Source organism: Megachile rotundata, chromosome 8 (assembly GCF_050947335.1).
Source record: "Megachile rotundata isolate GNS110a chromosome 8, iyMegRotu1, whole genome shotgun sequence".
Classification (NCBI taxonomy): Eukaryota; Metazoa; Arthropoda; class Insecta; order Hymenoptera; family Megachilidae; genus Megachile; species Megachile rotundata.
In genome coordinates, this window is record NC_134990.1 from 6,945,331 (window position 1) to 6,959,226 (window position 13,896).

The 13,896-nt window shown below is 29.6% G+C and overlaps 2 protein-coding genes across 3 annotated transcripts; both read right to left on the minus strand.

Moving 5' to 3' along the window:
* Nucleotides 1-17: 17 nt before the first annotated feature.
* LOC100879967 (uncharacterized) lies at nt 18-5,738 on the minus strand. Of its 2 annotated transcripts, none has more exons than XM_012287952.2 (8): nt 4,748-5,738; nt 4,169-4,296; nt 3,657-3,818; nt 3,313-3,542; nt 2,089-3,247; nt 1,506-1,610; nt 1,404-1,438; nt 18-1,335 (listed from the first exon to the last, which is right to left on the minus strand). In XM_012287952.2, the coding sequence occupies exons 2-8, from the start codon at nt 4,243-4,245 to the stop codon at nt 353-355; spliced, it is 2,751 nt and encodes a 916-aa protein (XP_012143342.2). In that variant the 5' UTR covers nt 4,246-4,296; nt 4,748-5,738; the 3' UTR covers nt 18-352. The 2 variants fall into 2 exon arrangements, with proteins under 2 accessions (XP_012143342.2, XP_076390315.1); XM_076534200.1 differs by lacking the exon at nt 4,748-5,738 and adding an exon at nt 4,695-4,741.
* Nucleotides 5,739-8,019: 2,281 nt separating this feature from the next.
* On the minus strand, nt 8,020-11,747 carry LOC100882701 (SCY1-like protein 2). Its single transcript, XM_003704416.3, has 3 exons — nt 10,028-11,747; nt 9,559-9,946; nt 8,020-9,439 (listed from the first exon to the last, which is right to left on the minus strand). Exons 1-3 carry the CDS (start codon nt 11,745-11,747, stop codon nt 9,034-9,036), a joined length of 2,514 nt encoding a protein of 837 aa, XP_003704464.2. The 3' UTR covers nt 8,020-9,033.
* Nucleotides 11,748-13,896: the final 2,149 nt, after the last annotated feature.

The window sequence follows — 13,896 nt, forward strand, 5'->3', positions numbered from 1 at the left end:
CATAAATTATTACAATCTTTCCCTCTTTATTCATTTATTTTCATAGTATTGCACTGGTTTAAACATTTACAAAACAATACAGAATATCCATATACATATATACAGAGCATTTCCTATTTTTCTTGACAAACAGCTTATCAAAAAATTATAAGTATTAAATATAATCTGAAATATGTACATAATAACAACTTCGTAATTAAGAATTTACAGCAAAGCTTCAAGTAACATATGTTTCTTACTTTTATTTATAGACTATAAAACAATTTTGCAATTTGTCAAAAGAAGTAATAAACACCCTGTATGTACATTAGTCATATATTTATATAAACTTTGAATTTCTATAAGAACAGAATTAAGTTCTTAAATTATAGGGAAATATTTGTCTCTCTCCTTCATTTAAATAAATTTGCATTGCTTTATACAATAAATACCTCCCAAATTTACGTTTTTCCTTCATACTCCATGTTTTAGCTTTTCCATAATAAGTTCCATTAATACAATTCTTTAATCTTTCTACTTTTATAGCATCAATCATGAAAGCTTCTCGTGTGAGAGCTTCTTCTGTACTACAATTTTGAAAAACTTGAAGACAAATAACTCCATACTTTTCATTCCAAATGTCTAAAATATGTTGAATTTTCGCGTCATCAGAATCATCACGTGAAACCCATGCACGATAAGCATCTTTAAGATGGGAAAATGGTCTATTACGTTTGCCTTTGCCTATGTAAAACACAGCGGAGAAAAATTCGTACCAAACAGTGTCCTCTGGCAAATTGTCTGCACACATATATAAATTGTTTGTTATGCGGGGATCTAAGAGCAAATAAGTAAAATTATCTTTATTTATTCCTCCTCTCCATCCTCTAGAAGGACTTGCAGCAGAATATTCTTCAAAAATCTGCTTTTCCATTGCTTTGTACATTTGCAAATCATTTACCCAACTTCCGTATCTTAAAAATGACGACACGTTATATTCGTAACAATCAGCTTTAGAGGCACCTTTAACACGATTATGTTGAGCTGGTGATGAGTTGTATTTTTCCGAACAATGTTCCTTAGATCTGATAGATAAATTCTCAAATTGCCTCTCTAAACTCATATATGATTTAACCAAAACACGGTTACTTTTGTCAGCATTATCAAAGAATTCTTCTTTACTATTATATATTTCTGTTACCCTATTTTTGTTCTCCAACTTCATAAGACGTTTTAAATATACTTGTCTTGTAGAATGGGTAACAGGTCCCGGATTATCACCCAAATTAATTAACTTTTCGTGAATTACTTTATTTGTTAACGGTTCATCTCTAGGTAAATGCAATGATGAGGGCCCTGAAAAATTATTTAAATCTAACTCCGAAACTTTTATGTTAAAATTACGTAATCTTAAATAATCTTACAGGAATTATTAGTCGAAGTATCATCCAACAGTTGCCTATAAACAAATAATCAGGGTTGTATATAATCGGTTTTAAAAATCATAATTATTTTTAATATCTTACCGTGATGAAATTTTATAAGTTATACGTTCTCTAAAAGCCATGCCTTCGTCTAGATCTTCGTGCTTATATTCCTCTTGTGCAGTGATATATGACACTGATTTGGAACTGAAGAAATATGTAATTAAGTTGAAATTATGAAAATGTATAAATTTTAATTACGTCATATGGTTAATATAGTTAAACTTTCTAGCGCAGAATGATAATATGGATATCTTATCTTATTATTATCAGTATATATCACATATCTCATCAATAAATCTCATAACTCATTCCAACTACTTTACTGATAAAAAATAACTCATTTATTGAATCTGTTTCACACTAAAAAATCTCTAATAAAATTAACAGTAAGAAAACCTCTGCTTCGGTAGCTAAAAAATTAAGCTATCTTTGTGGGTCTTTAGAATGACTATTTATAAATTTTTATGATGAACTCTATTAAAAAAATGATCACGTTTTTATCTTATAATGCATGCTTTGTACATATTAAATACTAAGTAATGTTTTAATAATCATTGATGACAATTTAACAAATACTGTTACACTGATATGCTTTGTAGTTATATACATATAAAAAATTTACCTCGAAAAAAACGTACTTGCATTTTCCTTAAAAGAACGTAATACGTTATTCGCTTTTAATTCCACTTCCTCAGTCGGAAAATTTTTCGGTGAAATTATTTGTCCTCTCAAGTTTTCCTCGTTTCTTTTAGCAAAATTAATTCCATCCATTTTTAAATTGCTAAAATTGTTATTAAGTCCTCCTATTAAAGCCTCACTGTCTTCATATTTTTCATTTTCTTTATTTTCATTAGAACTAAAATTTACTGATACATCGTCATCATATTTACTCTCGTGTAATTTTATTACGAGATTTTTATTTAGCTTATAGTTCGGTTTTTTATTATAAAAATGATGCGGAGATAAAGAATCAGGACTTGCTGAATCAGGGCTTGTATTTTCTGACGATGTAAGTCTGTTAGATTTTTTTAATTTTCTGCACGATGAATATTGCCTATAAAATTGTTTCCTTCTTCTTGGGGTAGATCTTGCTATTGCTTTCTCTGTATTAAACTCAGACTGAAATGGTTGATTTCTTGTCGCACATGGTGTGAAAGTTTTAAATTTTAATTCTTTCTGTGATATTTTTGGTGATAAGTATTCTTGCTTTTTCTCAAATGATTCACCTATCACAAGATTTGGTGATTTACTTATAATATAATCATCTACATTACATGCAGGTATTAATGGAGTTTTAGTATTATTGCTCTGTTTAAAATTTTTTCGTCGATACTTAGGAGTAATAGACTGTCTTCTATTTTTCAATAAAAACTGATTCCTGATATTATACATCGTGCTGTTGTCTGTACTTATTGTAGACAGTGGACTTGTGTCATAATCGTTCTTTTCTGAAGTAAGTTCATGTTCATTAGTAACTTCCTGTTGTTGAAAGCTAGATGTCAAAGAATTTGAAAGTTTATTAATAATTTCATTGACTAGCATTTTTTCTCTATTCCTTTCTTCATTAATTCGAAATTTTGCTGCATCTATTGCAGACTGATCATTGCTACTTAAGCTGTTGTCATCTAAATCACAGAAATATTTTGCGCAAGTATCAGTAGATTTCTTTTCATTATATCTCTGAACGTCGTTTTTATCTAATTCGCTTTCTTTTATTATATCAGGAATTTGTACATCAGCATATTCTGCTATGAAACTTCCATTATTAATTACAAGTTTATCTATAAGAAAGTAAATAGGTATAAGAATTCTGATATATATTTTTGATGTATCAGTTTGTACTTACCAAAAGTCACTTTATAATTAGTTGACTTTTTGTCCTTAACAGTTTTATCACAATATTTTCCAAGCACTGCAATTGCTTTATAATATTTTCCATCAAATGCATAATGAAATGGAGTACGTCCTTCCTCATCTAAACAAAGGGGATCTCCTCCATTTGCTAAAAGTAGCTCCAACACAGTGACTCTACCCCATGCTGCTGCTACATGAACTGGTGTTAATCCATCTACTGATCTGCAAAATTGAGTGTTATTTAAATTCATCAAAACATAGATCTGTTGTTTCAATTAAACTAAAAATGTTATGATTCCTATACCTTAATACACCAAATAATTTCTTATTATTTACCTAACATTTGGATTTCCCCCATGACGTAAAAATAATTTAGTAACTTCTTCCGCAAAAGTTTCAGAATCATTACCTATCACTAAGTGAAATGGTGTTACTCCATGCATAGGAATTAATGTGTTCGGATTTGCTTCTGTATTTAGAAGTAACGTTGTCACTTGTCTGTTATAAATTAGTTAAAATATTAAATTAATACAAAAGTATTACATATAACTTTTTAATTTTGTTCTGAAATAATTGTCATACTTGTACAAAAATGGGACAGAAAATAATTTAATTATAAATTATGAGATGTATCTTCTTAGTATAACTATACATTAATGACTTCAGATTTATATTCAATGATGTACTTTTTACTTTTTTGACATAGTATGTATAGGATTTAAATCTTTTACAATTGCATTATGAGAGTTTTTGTTAATAATAATTTACATTTACTTGTCTGAGTGCAAATATGACAATTATTATGAATGAAAGAGACATAGTACTAAATAAATAACTTAATTTTTTACTTTATATCATTGTCTTCTAATCCATCGCAGAGAGATGAAGCTAAAAAGAGGCATCCTTTTGATTTTAGTGAAGACATTGTGACCTTAATATATTTATTTTGCTTCCTTGATATACCATGCGTGTTTGTCTGTGTAATATATAAAAATATGTCAGGTTTTGAAAATACAGAATCAGACATGATTTGATGATATTATCTTCTTATTTCAATTTATAAGAATACTGTTGAAGTTTCATCGTTTAATTTCGAGATGTATAAAGTCAAATTCAAATATCAATTTTTTATGTAACTAAAGAAATTGATTCGAAATTGATATTAATTTCAATATACAAGTAATTTTAAATGCAACCTGAGTTTTATTGTTGTATTACTAATTAAACTGTATCTTTTTAACGAGGTGCGTTTAAATTTTTCACAAACAAATATTATCAAAGTACAAAACGAACGAAAACTGTTTAGTATTACATTAATAAATAGAAATAAAAAACGCATTATTTTGTGTACAATGTGTTAATTCATTACTTTACCAGAATCATATTCTCATTACTTTAAATCTAAAAATTTTAAAAACGATCCTTACCTTTTGTTTACATTGGAGCGTCTGAACGCGATGTTATGATTACAGACAGAATTCAAACAAGTTTTGTTCATACTGCGCATGTCAGTTTTAATAAGCAAAAAGTAGGGATACAAGAGTAGGGTTTACTCTGTGTAATTAGTTTGAAACAGTAGCTTCGTTTGTTGTTCAGCACAGGTTAACCCTATACAATCTATCGATAAAAGGGTAGCATAATCGGTACTCGACATTGTGGAATATGTTTAAATAATTAGATATCTACGCTCTGTGAACATTCGGTCACACTTTTACAGATATGATGAAAGAATATTTTGTAGTTTAACGAATATACAATATTATTTTTCAAGAGGATGAGGTTAGCTGCGTCGAAGAAATTAATCAACACATACGGCATGATATATGGATTTGAATATGGCAGCAAGGGGGCAGAATGAATCTCACTTATTAAAAGTTTTAAAAATTGTCGAAATGAAATACTACGAAACAAGACTTCGTAATCGTGCAAGGAGTACACTATGTCTGTTTGATTGATGCGCTCCGCGCCTAACCTAACAATGTTGAGCGAGCGAGTAAATTTCACGCTAAAGCAAAAATAGTCAACCGTGTCATCCGGTTGAATTGGTTGAGTGGTGCAAGAGAAAAACGTGAACAAAAAAGTTGAAAAGTCAAGTGCATAAGCGCGAGCAAATTCAATTTTACATTAAAGTCTATGGGGATATGGCTTTTTGATGATTATTCCTCCGTGGCATGCGCGGGCGGCGCGCAGGAGGAATATACACGATAATGAGTATGCAAAATCGTTAATTACTCACTTTCTGAGTACAGTCTATGCACTTTTGTTATAACAGAATGTTCAGTGGTCCCTTAGCTACTTTCTCGTATCATATTTGTTCAGATTTTTAATGAAATTAATTAGTTATTAACTAATAACCTAAGGCCAGCCACGGTGACAAGCGGTATACACGAGCTCATTTTGAATAATTAATTACACGTTTTGTGCATATATTTTGTGCACTTTTATGATTGAGGAATGGTTAGCAATGCATTATTTACATGGTTCGATCATAAAAGTTCATAAATAATGTTCGGGTAATGAGTAATTAATTATTTTGTGTCAGCATTCCGATACGTACATGAGCCACCTATATCAATTCTACTACGCATACAATATTTCGGCACTTTGGCGACGTAGTATGGTTCCTGAGGCATTTAGAAACAAATTTCTATTAGGGTTTGATGCGTTTTGATGACTAATAAAGCCAGAAAATCAATTTTTGTAGAATTCGATCCAAAACTGTACAGGTGGCGCCATCTAGCGGCGAGAGGCGAAACTACGAAAAATTAAAATTTCTATTTTCTCCGAAATTAGGCAATTTTACGTATTTCTGAGGGTCAGAAATTGTTCTGTGACCTCTCTAGAACCTATATGATGCCATAAGAACTTCCTCAGAGCGCTAGAGAAGAAAATAAAAAAATAGGTCAAATCATGGACTAAAAAATTGGCGTCCATCTAGCGGTGAAAGTTGGAACTACAAAAATATAAAAATGTGATTTTCTCGAAAATTAGCGAACTTCGAGTACTTCTGAGGCTCAGAAAGTGTTATATGATCGCATTAGAAGCACAATAATGCAATAAAAGCTTCCTAAAGGCTTTAATAAAGAAAATTTAAAAAATGTCATTTTATGGAGAAAATTTGTGGCGCCATCTAGCGACGAAACTGCGAACTAAACTGAAAAACCGTATGTCCAAACACGCAGTAAAGGGGTCAAATAAAAATTGATTTCCTCGGCTTAATAGGCCAAAAAATGAATAACTTATTCAACAAAAATTGCCGTAAAATGTCTAAAGAAGCATACTACATCGTCAAAGTTCCAAAATATTACTTTTTATATTTTGTTAACGCGTGTACGGGCATACGTTTTTTCAGTTCAGTTCGCACTTTCGCCGCTAAATGGCGCCACAAATTTTCTCCATAAAATGACGTTTTTTTAATTTTCTTTATTAAAGCCTTTAGGAAGCTTTTATTGCATTATTTTGCTTCTAATGCGATCGCATAACACTTTCTAAGCCTCAGAAATACTCAAAGTTCGCTAATTTTCGAGAAAATCGCATTTCTTTATTTTTGTAGTTCCAACTTCCACCGCTAGATGGACGCCAATTTTTTAGTCCATGTTTTGACCTATTTTTCTATTTTCTTTTTTAGCGCTCTGAGGAGGTTCTTGTAGCATTATATAGGTTCTAGAGACTTCACAGAACAATTTCTGACCCTCAGAAATACGTAAAATTGCCTAATTTCGGAGAAAATCGAAATTTTAGTTTTTCGTAGTTCCGCCGCTCGCCGCTAGATGGCGCCACCTGTACCGTTTTGAACCAAATTCGACAAAAATTGATTTTCTGGCTTTATTAGGCATCAAAACGCATCAAACCCTAATAGAAATTTGTTTCTAAATGTCTCAGGAACCATATTACGTCGCCAAAGTGCCGAAGTATTCATTTTTTTATTTTCCTTATATGCGTGTTCGGACCCTCATTTTTTAGGTTTATTTCACCTGTTTTGCCGTGGATGGGCGCCAATTTTTTAGTCTATAAACTGCAGTATATGTATATGCAATACTTTGTAGTTTTATATCTTTTGTTATTCTGTCAATAGAATATTATATTTATATTTAATAATGACAACACATATAGGTCCGTTTTGGATCTGAAGTGTATTCTAATAAAAAAAAAAAAAACTGGACTATTTTTAACGGTTTGCTACTGCGCATGAGGTCAAAGTTCAAAATTGACCGCTAATTTCCAGGAGTGTATTTCAGCCCAAAGCGAAATTTTTTCACCCCTTAAACCTGGACGACTCAAGTTGGTCTCGATATGTCCAGGAATATGTTTGGAACGAAAATATATGTATAAAACTGTATATTTATCCGGAAATAGTGTTTTTAAAATGTATGTGTTGAATATCAAACGGTGGGTGTTTTGCAATATCCCCAATAACGAAAATTCCGAGTGCGAGCAAATTCAATTTTTACATTGAAGTCTATGAGGATCAGTTTTTTCGGTGATTATTTCTCCGTGGCAAGTCCGATTTAAAATTTCTTTTTCTATGTCCATCTGGATGTACATACGCATGTGCGTGCAAAATTTGATGAGAATTTGTTGAGTGGTGCAAAAGAAAAACGCGGACAAAGAAGTTGCAAAGTCAAGTATAAGAGCTTCGCTCGCCTTCGGCACGCTCGCTCAATAAAAAACTGAAAAATAACAAGACGTATAAAAAAAATTGTTTTTCTATTTTGTATATTTTAATTTCTTTCATACTTTGTTTAGTAAACACCTTTCCGGTTTTTAATGTTAATATAAGTTCACATTATCATTGTTGTTAAATGCAGCTCTTGAATTACAGATTTCTAGATTTGGAAGAGAGAACACTGATATGTTTTTTATATCATTATCTTCTAAATGGACACTATATAAATGATTTTTAAAATTAATAATTTGTACATATATATTTAAGTAGTTAAAGATCTTAAACATTATGTAAAACATCATCGCATTTATAATAGATTGTACTAGATCGAATTATTGGTTTCATAACATACACACTCTAACATAATTATAATAATTTTAGTCTAATGAAATGATACCAATTTACAATTTAAAATTTCATTAAAATAACTAATAATTTGATATGATACAATCTAATAACAAAAAAGGAGAACATGTATTGTTTTAAACAAATATATATTGAAAAGTAGAGCAAAGAAAGAAAATATGTGCAGATATTTTTATAAACAAACTTTATATTATAGGTTACTTACAAAAGATGATGTTATAAGCATGTGTATATTAATTTGCAATAATTCGAACTTTAATATAAAAAAAGGTTTAATTTTTTATATGCCTTTCACCTTTTATGCAATATCTTGTTTATGTTAAATTTTTTGCATATAAGTAATAGAATTTTTCTAATGCTACCATTCTTTTAATTACATTGCTTTCATTGTTTAAATACAACCTGTGCTAAAGATATCTAATTTCGTAGTTCTTTCCAATATAATCATTTTCGTATTTTTTTTGTATTATAAATAAATTAAAATATCAATATATCATGAAAGTCAATATCAAAATAATATTGTTTCAGTTACTCTTAAAATTTTATTTGTTATGTAACAAAGATTGAACAATAGAAATACAATAAAGAAATTGTATTGTTATAATATATTTGGTTAATAAAATTAGTTATTCGTAAATTACTTAATATTTAACATTCTGAAACTTGTATTATTAAAAATCATTAACTGAGCAAGTCCATTACATCGCAAGAAGGTGACTTTTCTATTTTTTGACTTGAATTAGAATTTAAATTTGACTGAAATTCTAGCTGATTAATTGCGAATTTTTCTTGATTCACTGAATAATTAATATTATTTTGTGGAATCATTACGTTATTAATACAAGTATTTCCTTTGTTATTTAAATATAAATTTTGTCCTTGTGGATTCATCTGTTGACTAGAACTTGGTGGTTTCCAAGAATAATTAGATCTTGAATTTGACATAGATAAATTTAACTGATCTAAATTAGATTTCAGCAGAGTATCAGTTAAATCTTTCACTACAGGCTTTTTAGGTTGAATACTTGTTGGTATTAACGGTGCCTGTGATTGCAATCTTTGATGTACTTCTTGTTGCTGAATTAATCTAAAATTTGAAAAATTAAAAAAGTTACACCATATGACTAGAGATGCATTTATATAAATTGATAAATTATATTTTGTAAACTCTGCAGTCGAATCTAAATGATGATTTATAATACTAACCGAAGTTTATCTTCCATCGTCAATCCATTTTCAATTTGTATCGATTTCAAATTCATATTTGCACTTGTATTTGGAGGCGGAATTGTCGGAATTGTATTTACGTTATCAGTAGGTGAAGCAATTTTTTTATATGCATTGCTACTTTCTGAAAGCTCTAAATTAAATTGTTGAGTTTCACATCGCATTGCATCCAATTGTTTCAAAGCTTCTTTATGCTCTGATGTTACCCGATTGATCATTTCCATTACCAGGTTTGTAAGAACTTCGTACTGTGATAAACTAAATTTTTGTTCAATACACAAAGGTAATAAAAACGGTAAAACTTTTGTAGCTATTATTTCTTTACTCATTCCCACTTTGCTATGATTTAGTAACATTCTATAAATACCTGAAAAAAATACAAGCTAATATATAATATTCATACTTTAATTTATTGCCTTTTTATTATAGAAATATGTTACTGCAATACCTATAATGGCCATGAGAACTGCAGGTTCACTAGATTGTGGAATTTCTTGCAAAAATGGCAACACTTGATCAATGACAAGCCATCGATCAAAATTAGGTAACATTTTTGCGAGGCATAATAAACAATTGACTCTAACTCCAAGACTTTTATTACTGGATCCTTTTTCAGATAAACAAATTCTTTTCATTCGAGGCAAAATTGCATTTTTAATTACTGGTCCTTCGATCAATGTTGTAATATTAGGTAGAGCTGATAAACATAATTCTTGCAATTGTTCCCATTCAGATTCTAAAGCATGTAGTAACATTGGAACTATATCTGTTTTTATCACTTCTGCAGTACATAATTTTAATAATAAATCAACGTGTTGCATTAAAACAAGACTAATTTGTGGTGGTTCACTCAATGTCAAAATATGTTTAATATTTGGTAAAATATATTCTCTAAATTCTTCTATAGTGCTTGTGTCCATTGCATATATAATACTTGGCAAAACAAAAGGAATCATTGGAGGGTTAATTAACTCTTTATATAAAGCCGGAAGAACTCTATGCAGTACAACTCTGTGTGGTAGTTGCTTCAAAAGTTGTGGTAATCCCTTATAAAACTGCGATTTTTGTAAATTGTCCCATTGAAAAATTTTATCTAAATAGTTTAGTGTTTTAACACCAATATCCATAAAATATTCTATTTTTACAAATTGATGGGCATCTGGCCTTAATTCAGGATTATGATTCAACATCAGTTTAACTGTATCTCTAAGGTTATCTGGAACTGGCAGAAGCTTAGAGGCAATAGTTGAATTTGTGAAACGTTCCAAGAATTGTTTACATTTCAACAAATCATTTTTACAGTCATAAAGAGGTACATTCATTGGAGAATGTAAAATATATGCTAACATTCCTAAAGAAAAAATATCACTTGCTGTACCAACACTACTTGCTAAAATGCACTCTGGAGCTTGATAATTCAAGTTAGGTTGGGCCACAAAGGAAATCGACATATCATATTCCATATATGACCACTGTGGTTGTTTGCCTTCTACACTTTGATTCAAAGCACAAAAATCAAATCCAAAAATTTTCCATGCTCCTTGACTATTAACAACGATAGATTCTGGACATAAGTTTCTGTGCAGTAGTTTAACATCCCCATGTAAAAATGCCAAGCCCTCACCAAGTTGTAGAAGTCCATATTTAACTTCTACATCATGTAATTTATAATCTTTCAAATTATTTGGTAATGGCTGAGGTAAATTATCATGATTCCCTAGAACATTGGCCAAACTAGCTAAGACAGGTTCAGTTGCAAATGCTAAACTGTCTCTTGATTCTTCCAAAGGATGCTGCACTGTTAAAATTTGTGGATGGCGCAATTTTGTTAACTGCGCAACTCCTCTTTTCAGAGTTTCCAAGATTAATTCCTTGTCGTTTTTTGAAAATTTGTCGAGAACACGTTTCTCAAATACGAAAATTGCTGCTTCTTGTTTTGTAGATTTTTTATAACCACTATAAACTCTCCAGAGCAATGCTGGCCCTGCACTTGCAATATGCGCATTTATTTCAAACTCTCTAGTAACCGGGTTCCCCGGGAGAACATTTGACAATTGTGATAAACCATAAGCAGTGTTTTGTACAGTGTTAGAAATCGTATTACTAACAGTATTTCTTAACTTTGCAAATACATCCATTTTATTGTCCAATATCTTTGAAGTAATCATTAATGCTCAATAGAATTTGTTTTGTTTTAATTTTCACGTTTGTAGTGTCTGCGTATCAATTTCTTGGTTAACAGTTGTGTAAGTATCGACTATTCATTAAATCATGGTTGTTTGCTTCAAATATTAATACACATTGATTTAACACTGAACGTTTATAGCAATACATATTTTGCATTTTGCGAAAACACAATTGTTTCAAGCATTTAAGTCTTGTGAAATATTTTTATTATCTATTTAATACTTATATTAAAACTGATGATATTATATTAAATATTAAATATAACTGTTTGACATAATCATTGAACTTTATATATTACATTGGTTAGTTGTGATTCAGTAGCCTTCTGTCAATGGTCTTGATGCTTACCAACCTAGCAATGTTAATTTTTAACGTTTACCAACTGTGAATTATGCTACAAGGTTTTATTTGAAAATGTTGTTACAGATTTTTGGAAATAAAACTGTACAAACTTGAAATTTTCCAATTTTCCAGTTTTCCAGTTTTCCAATTTCCAAATTGCTAAGTTCCTAAGTTCTCAATTTTTCTAAATTTGTATACTTCCAAATTTTTTCATTTTTAAATTGCAAAAATTTCCAAATTCTCAAATTTTCAACTCACAAAACTTCTAAATTTCCAAAACTACAATAGTTCTAAGTTGGATACATTTATGTATTTATTTATTTGTTTTCTTCTAACGAAGAAGGCGTCTAGGGTAGAGTTCAACTAAACCTTTGGCGTTTCCACCGTACAAGCGCTGACCCCAACCCGACTCTAACCCGACTCTGACCCGATTTGAACCCTCGATGGAAACGTAGTCTAGGAGAGATTTCCTCCTAACTTGCCATAAGTTGGATACAGAAACTGCAGATTTAACAAGACTCTATCGTGATACTTTCTTATATAACATAACACATGGACGTTGTCATAATTACTGCGTACATTTCAGTAAAAAAACCTCTGAAGTGGATATTTTAGTAAAAGAAGAAACAATTACATATAAAATTATTATTCTCGAATACTAATTTCATGATACTAAAGGGTTTAAAAAGAAAAATGAAAAATACAAATTGCAAAGTGATCAATGAATTTTTTCTATCTTTCCAAGAACTGGAATTAGAATTTATAAAATTACAAAACGATTTATTCACTTGACATGCTGTGGAAAGATTGCAAAAGCCAATTAATAAATTTACAACAAGAAAATTTATCATGTCAAAAAAGTAAGTTATATGATAAAAACAGATATTTTTCATTGTTTATTTGTGATAATATTAATTTATACATTTGGTTTAATTAACATAGGAAATAACACAAGTAATGAAAGAAGAATTGAGTACCAGTGATATAGCATTAATGTAAAATAAAACTCGTTAAAGTAGAACAAGGTTTTCTTATCCAAGAAAGATATAGGAAAAATTAATCCATGACATGATCTATGTGATCATGTGGATCTATGTGACATGGGGACAGATATAATAGCAGGGGCTATAGATAAATGTAATAGAAGGGTCTCATCATATAATCATTTATTAAGTTTGTAAGTGAAACTTTAATATTTTTCAAAAAATAGACGCTTAAAGTAATTAGTTATGCAAAAATTAGTTACATGCAGTTTCTATTATTAATAAGTTAAAAAAAAATAGATAATATGATAGAGTAATTAAAAAATCAAATATAAAATATTCAAAGTAAAATAATTAACCACCAAGAATTTCTAGAACATATAAAAGAATCTGTTTCTAATATAAAATTATATTATTAATAGTATTATATTATTAATACGATTTTCAAAAATTTAATTGTTTGCATTATTTTCCAGAATTTACATAATTTGATTCTTAAAGACAGAAAAACAAAATATTTACATGGTATTAAAATTGGTACTAATAAAATGACTTATTATTATGGATGTATAATAAAAGAAAATCTGTGAAAAAAAAATAGTTATTAAGATATTTAAAATATATGTTACACAAAACTAATCATAACTTTCCACCGATAAAAGATAGTATAGAATTAATATTATTATCTTTATAAATTCCATATGAAATCTGTGAACATATAAGATAAGATATATGTATAATGTCTGTGTTATCTTATAATTCATATTCTCGAAATTATGTAAATGAATGACACCAAATAACTTGA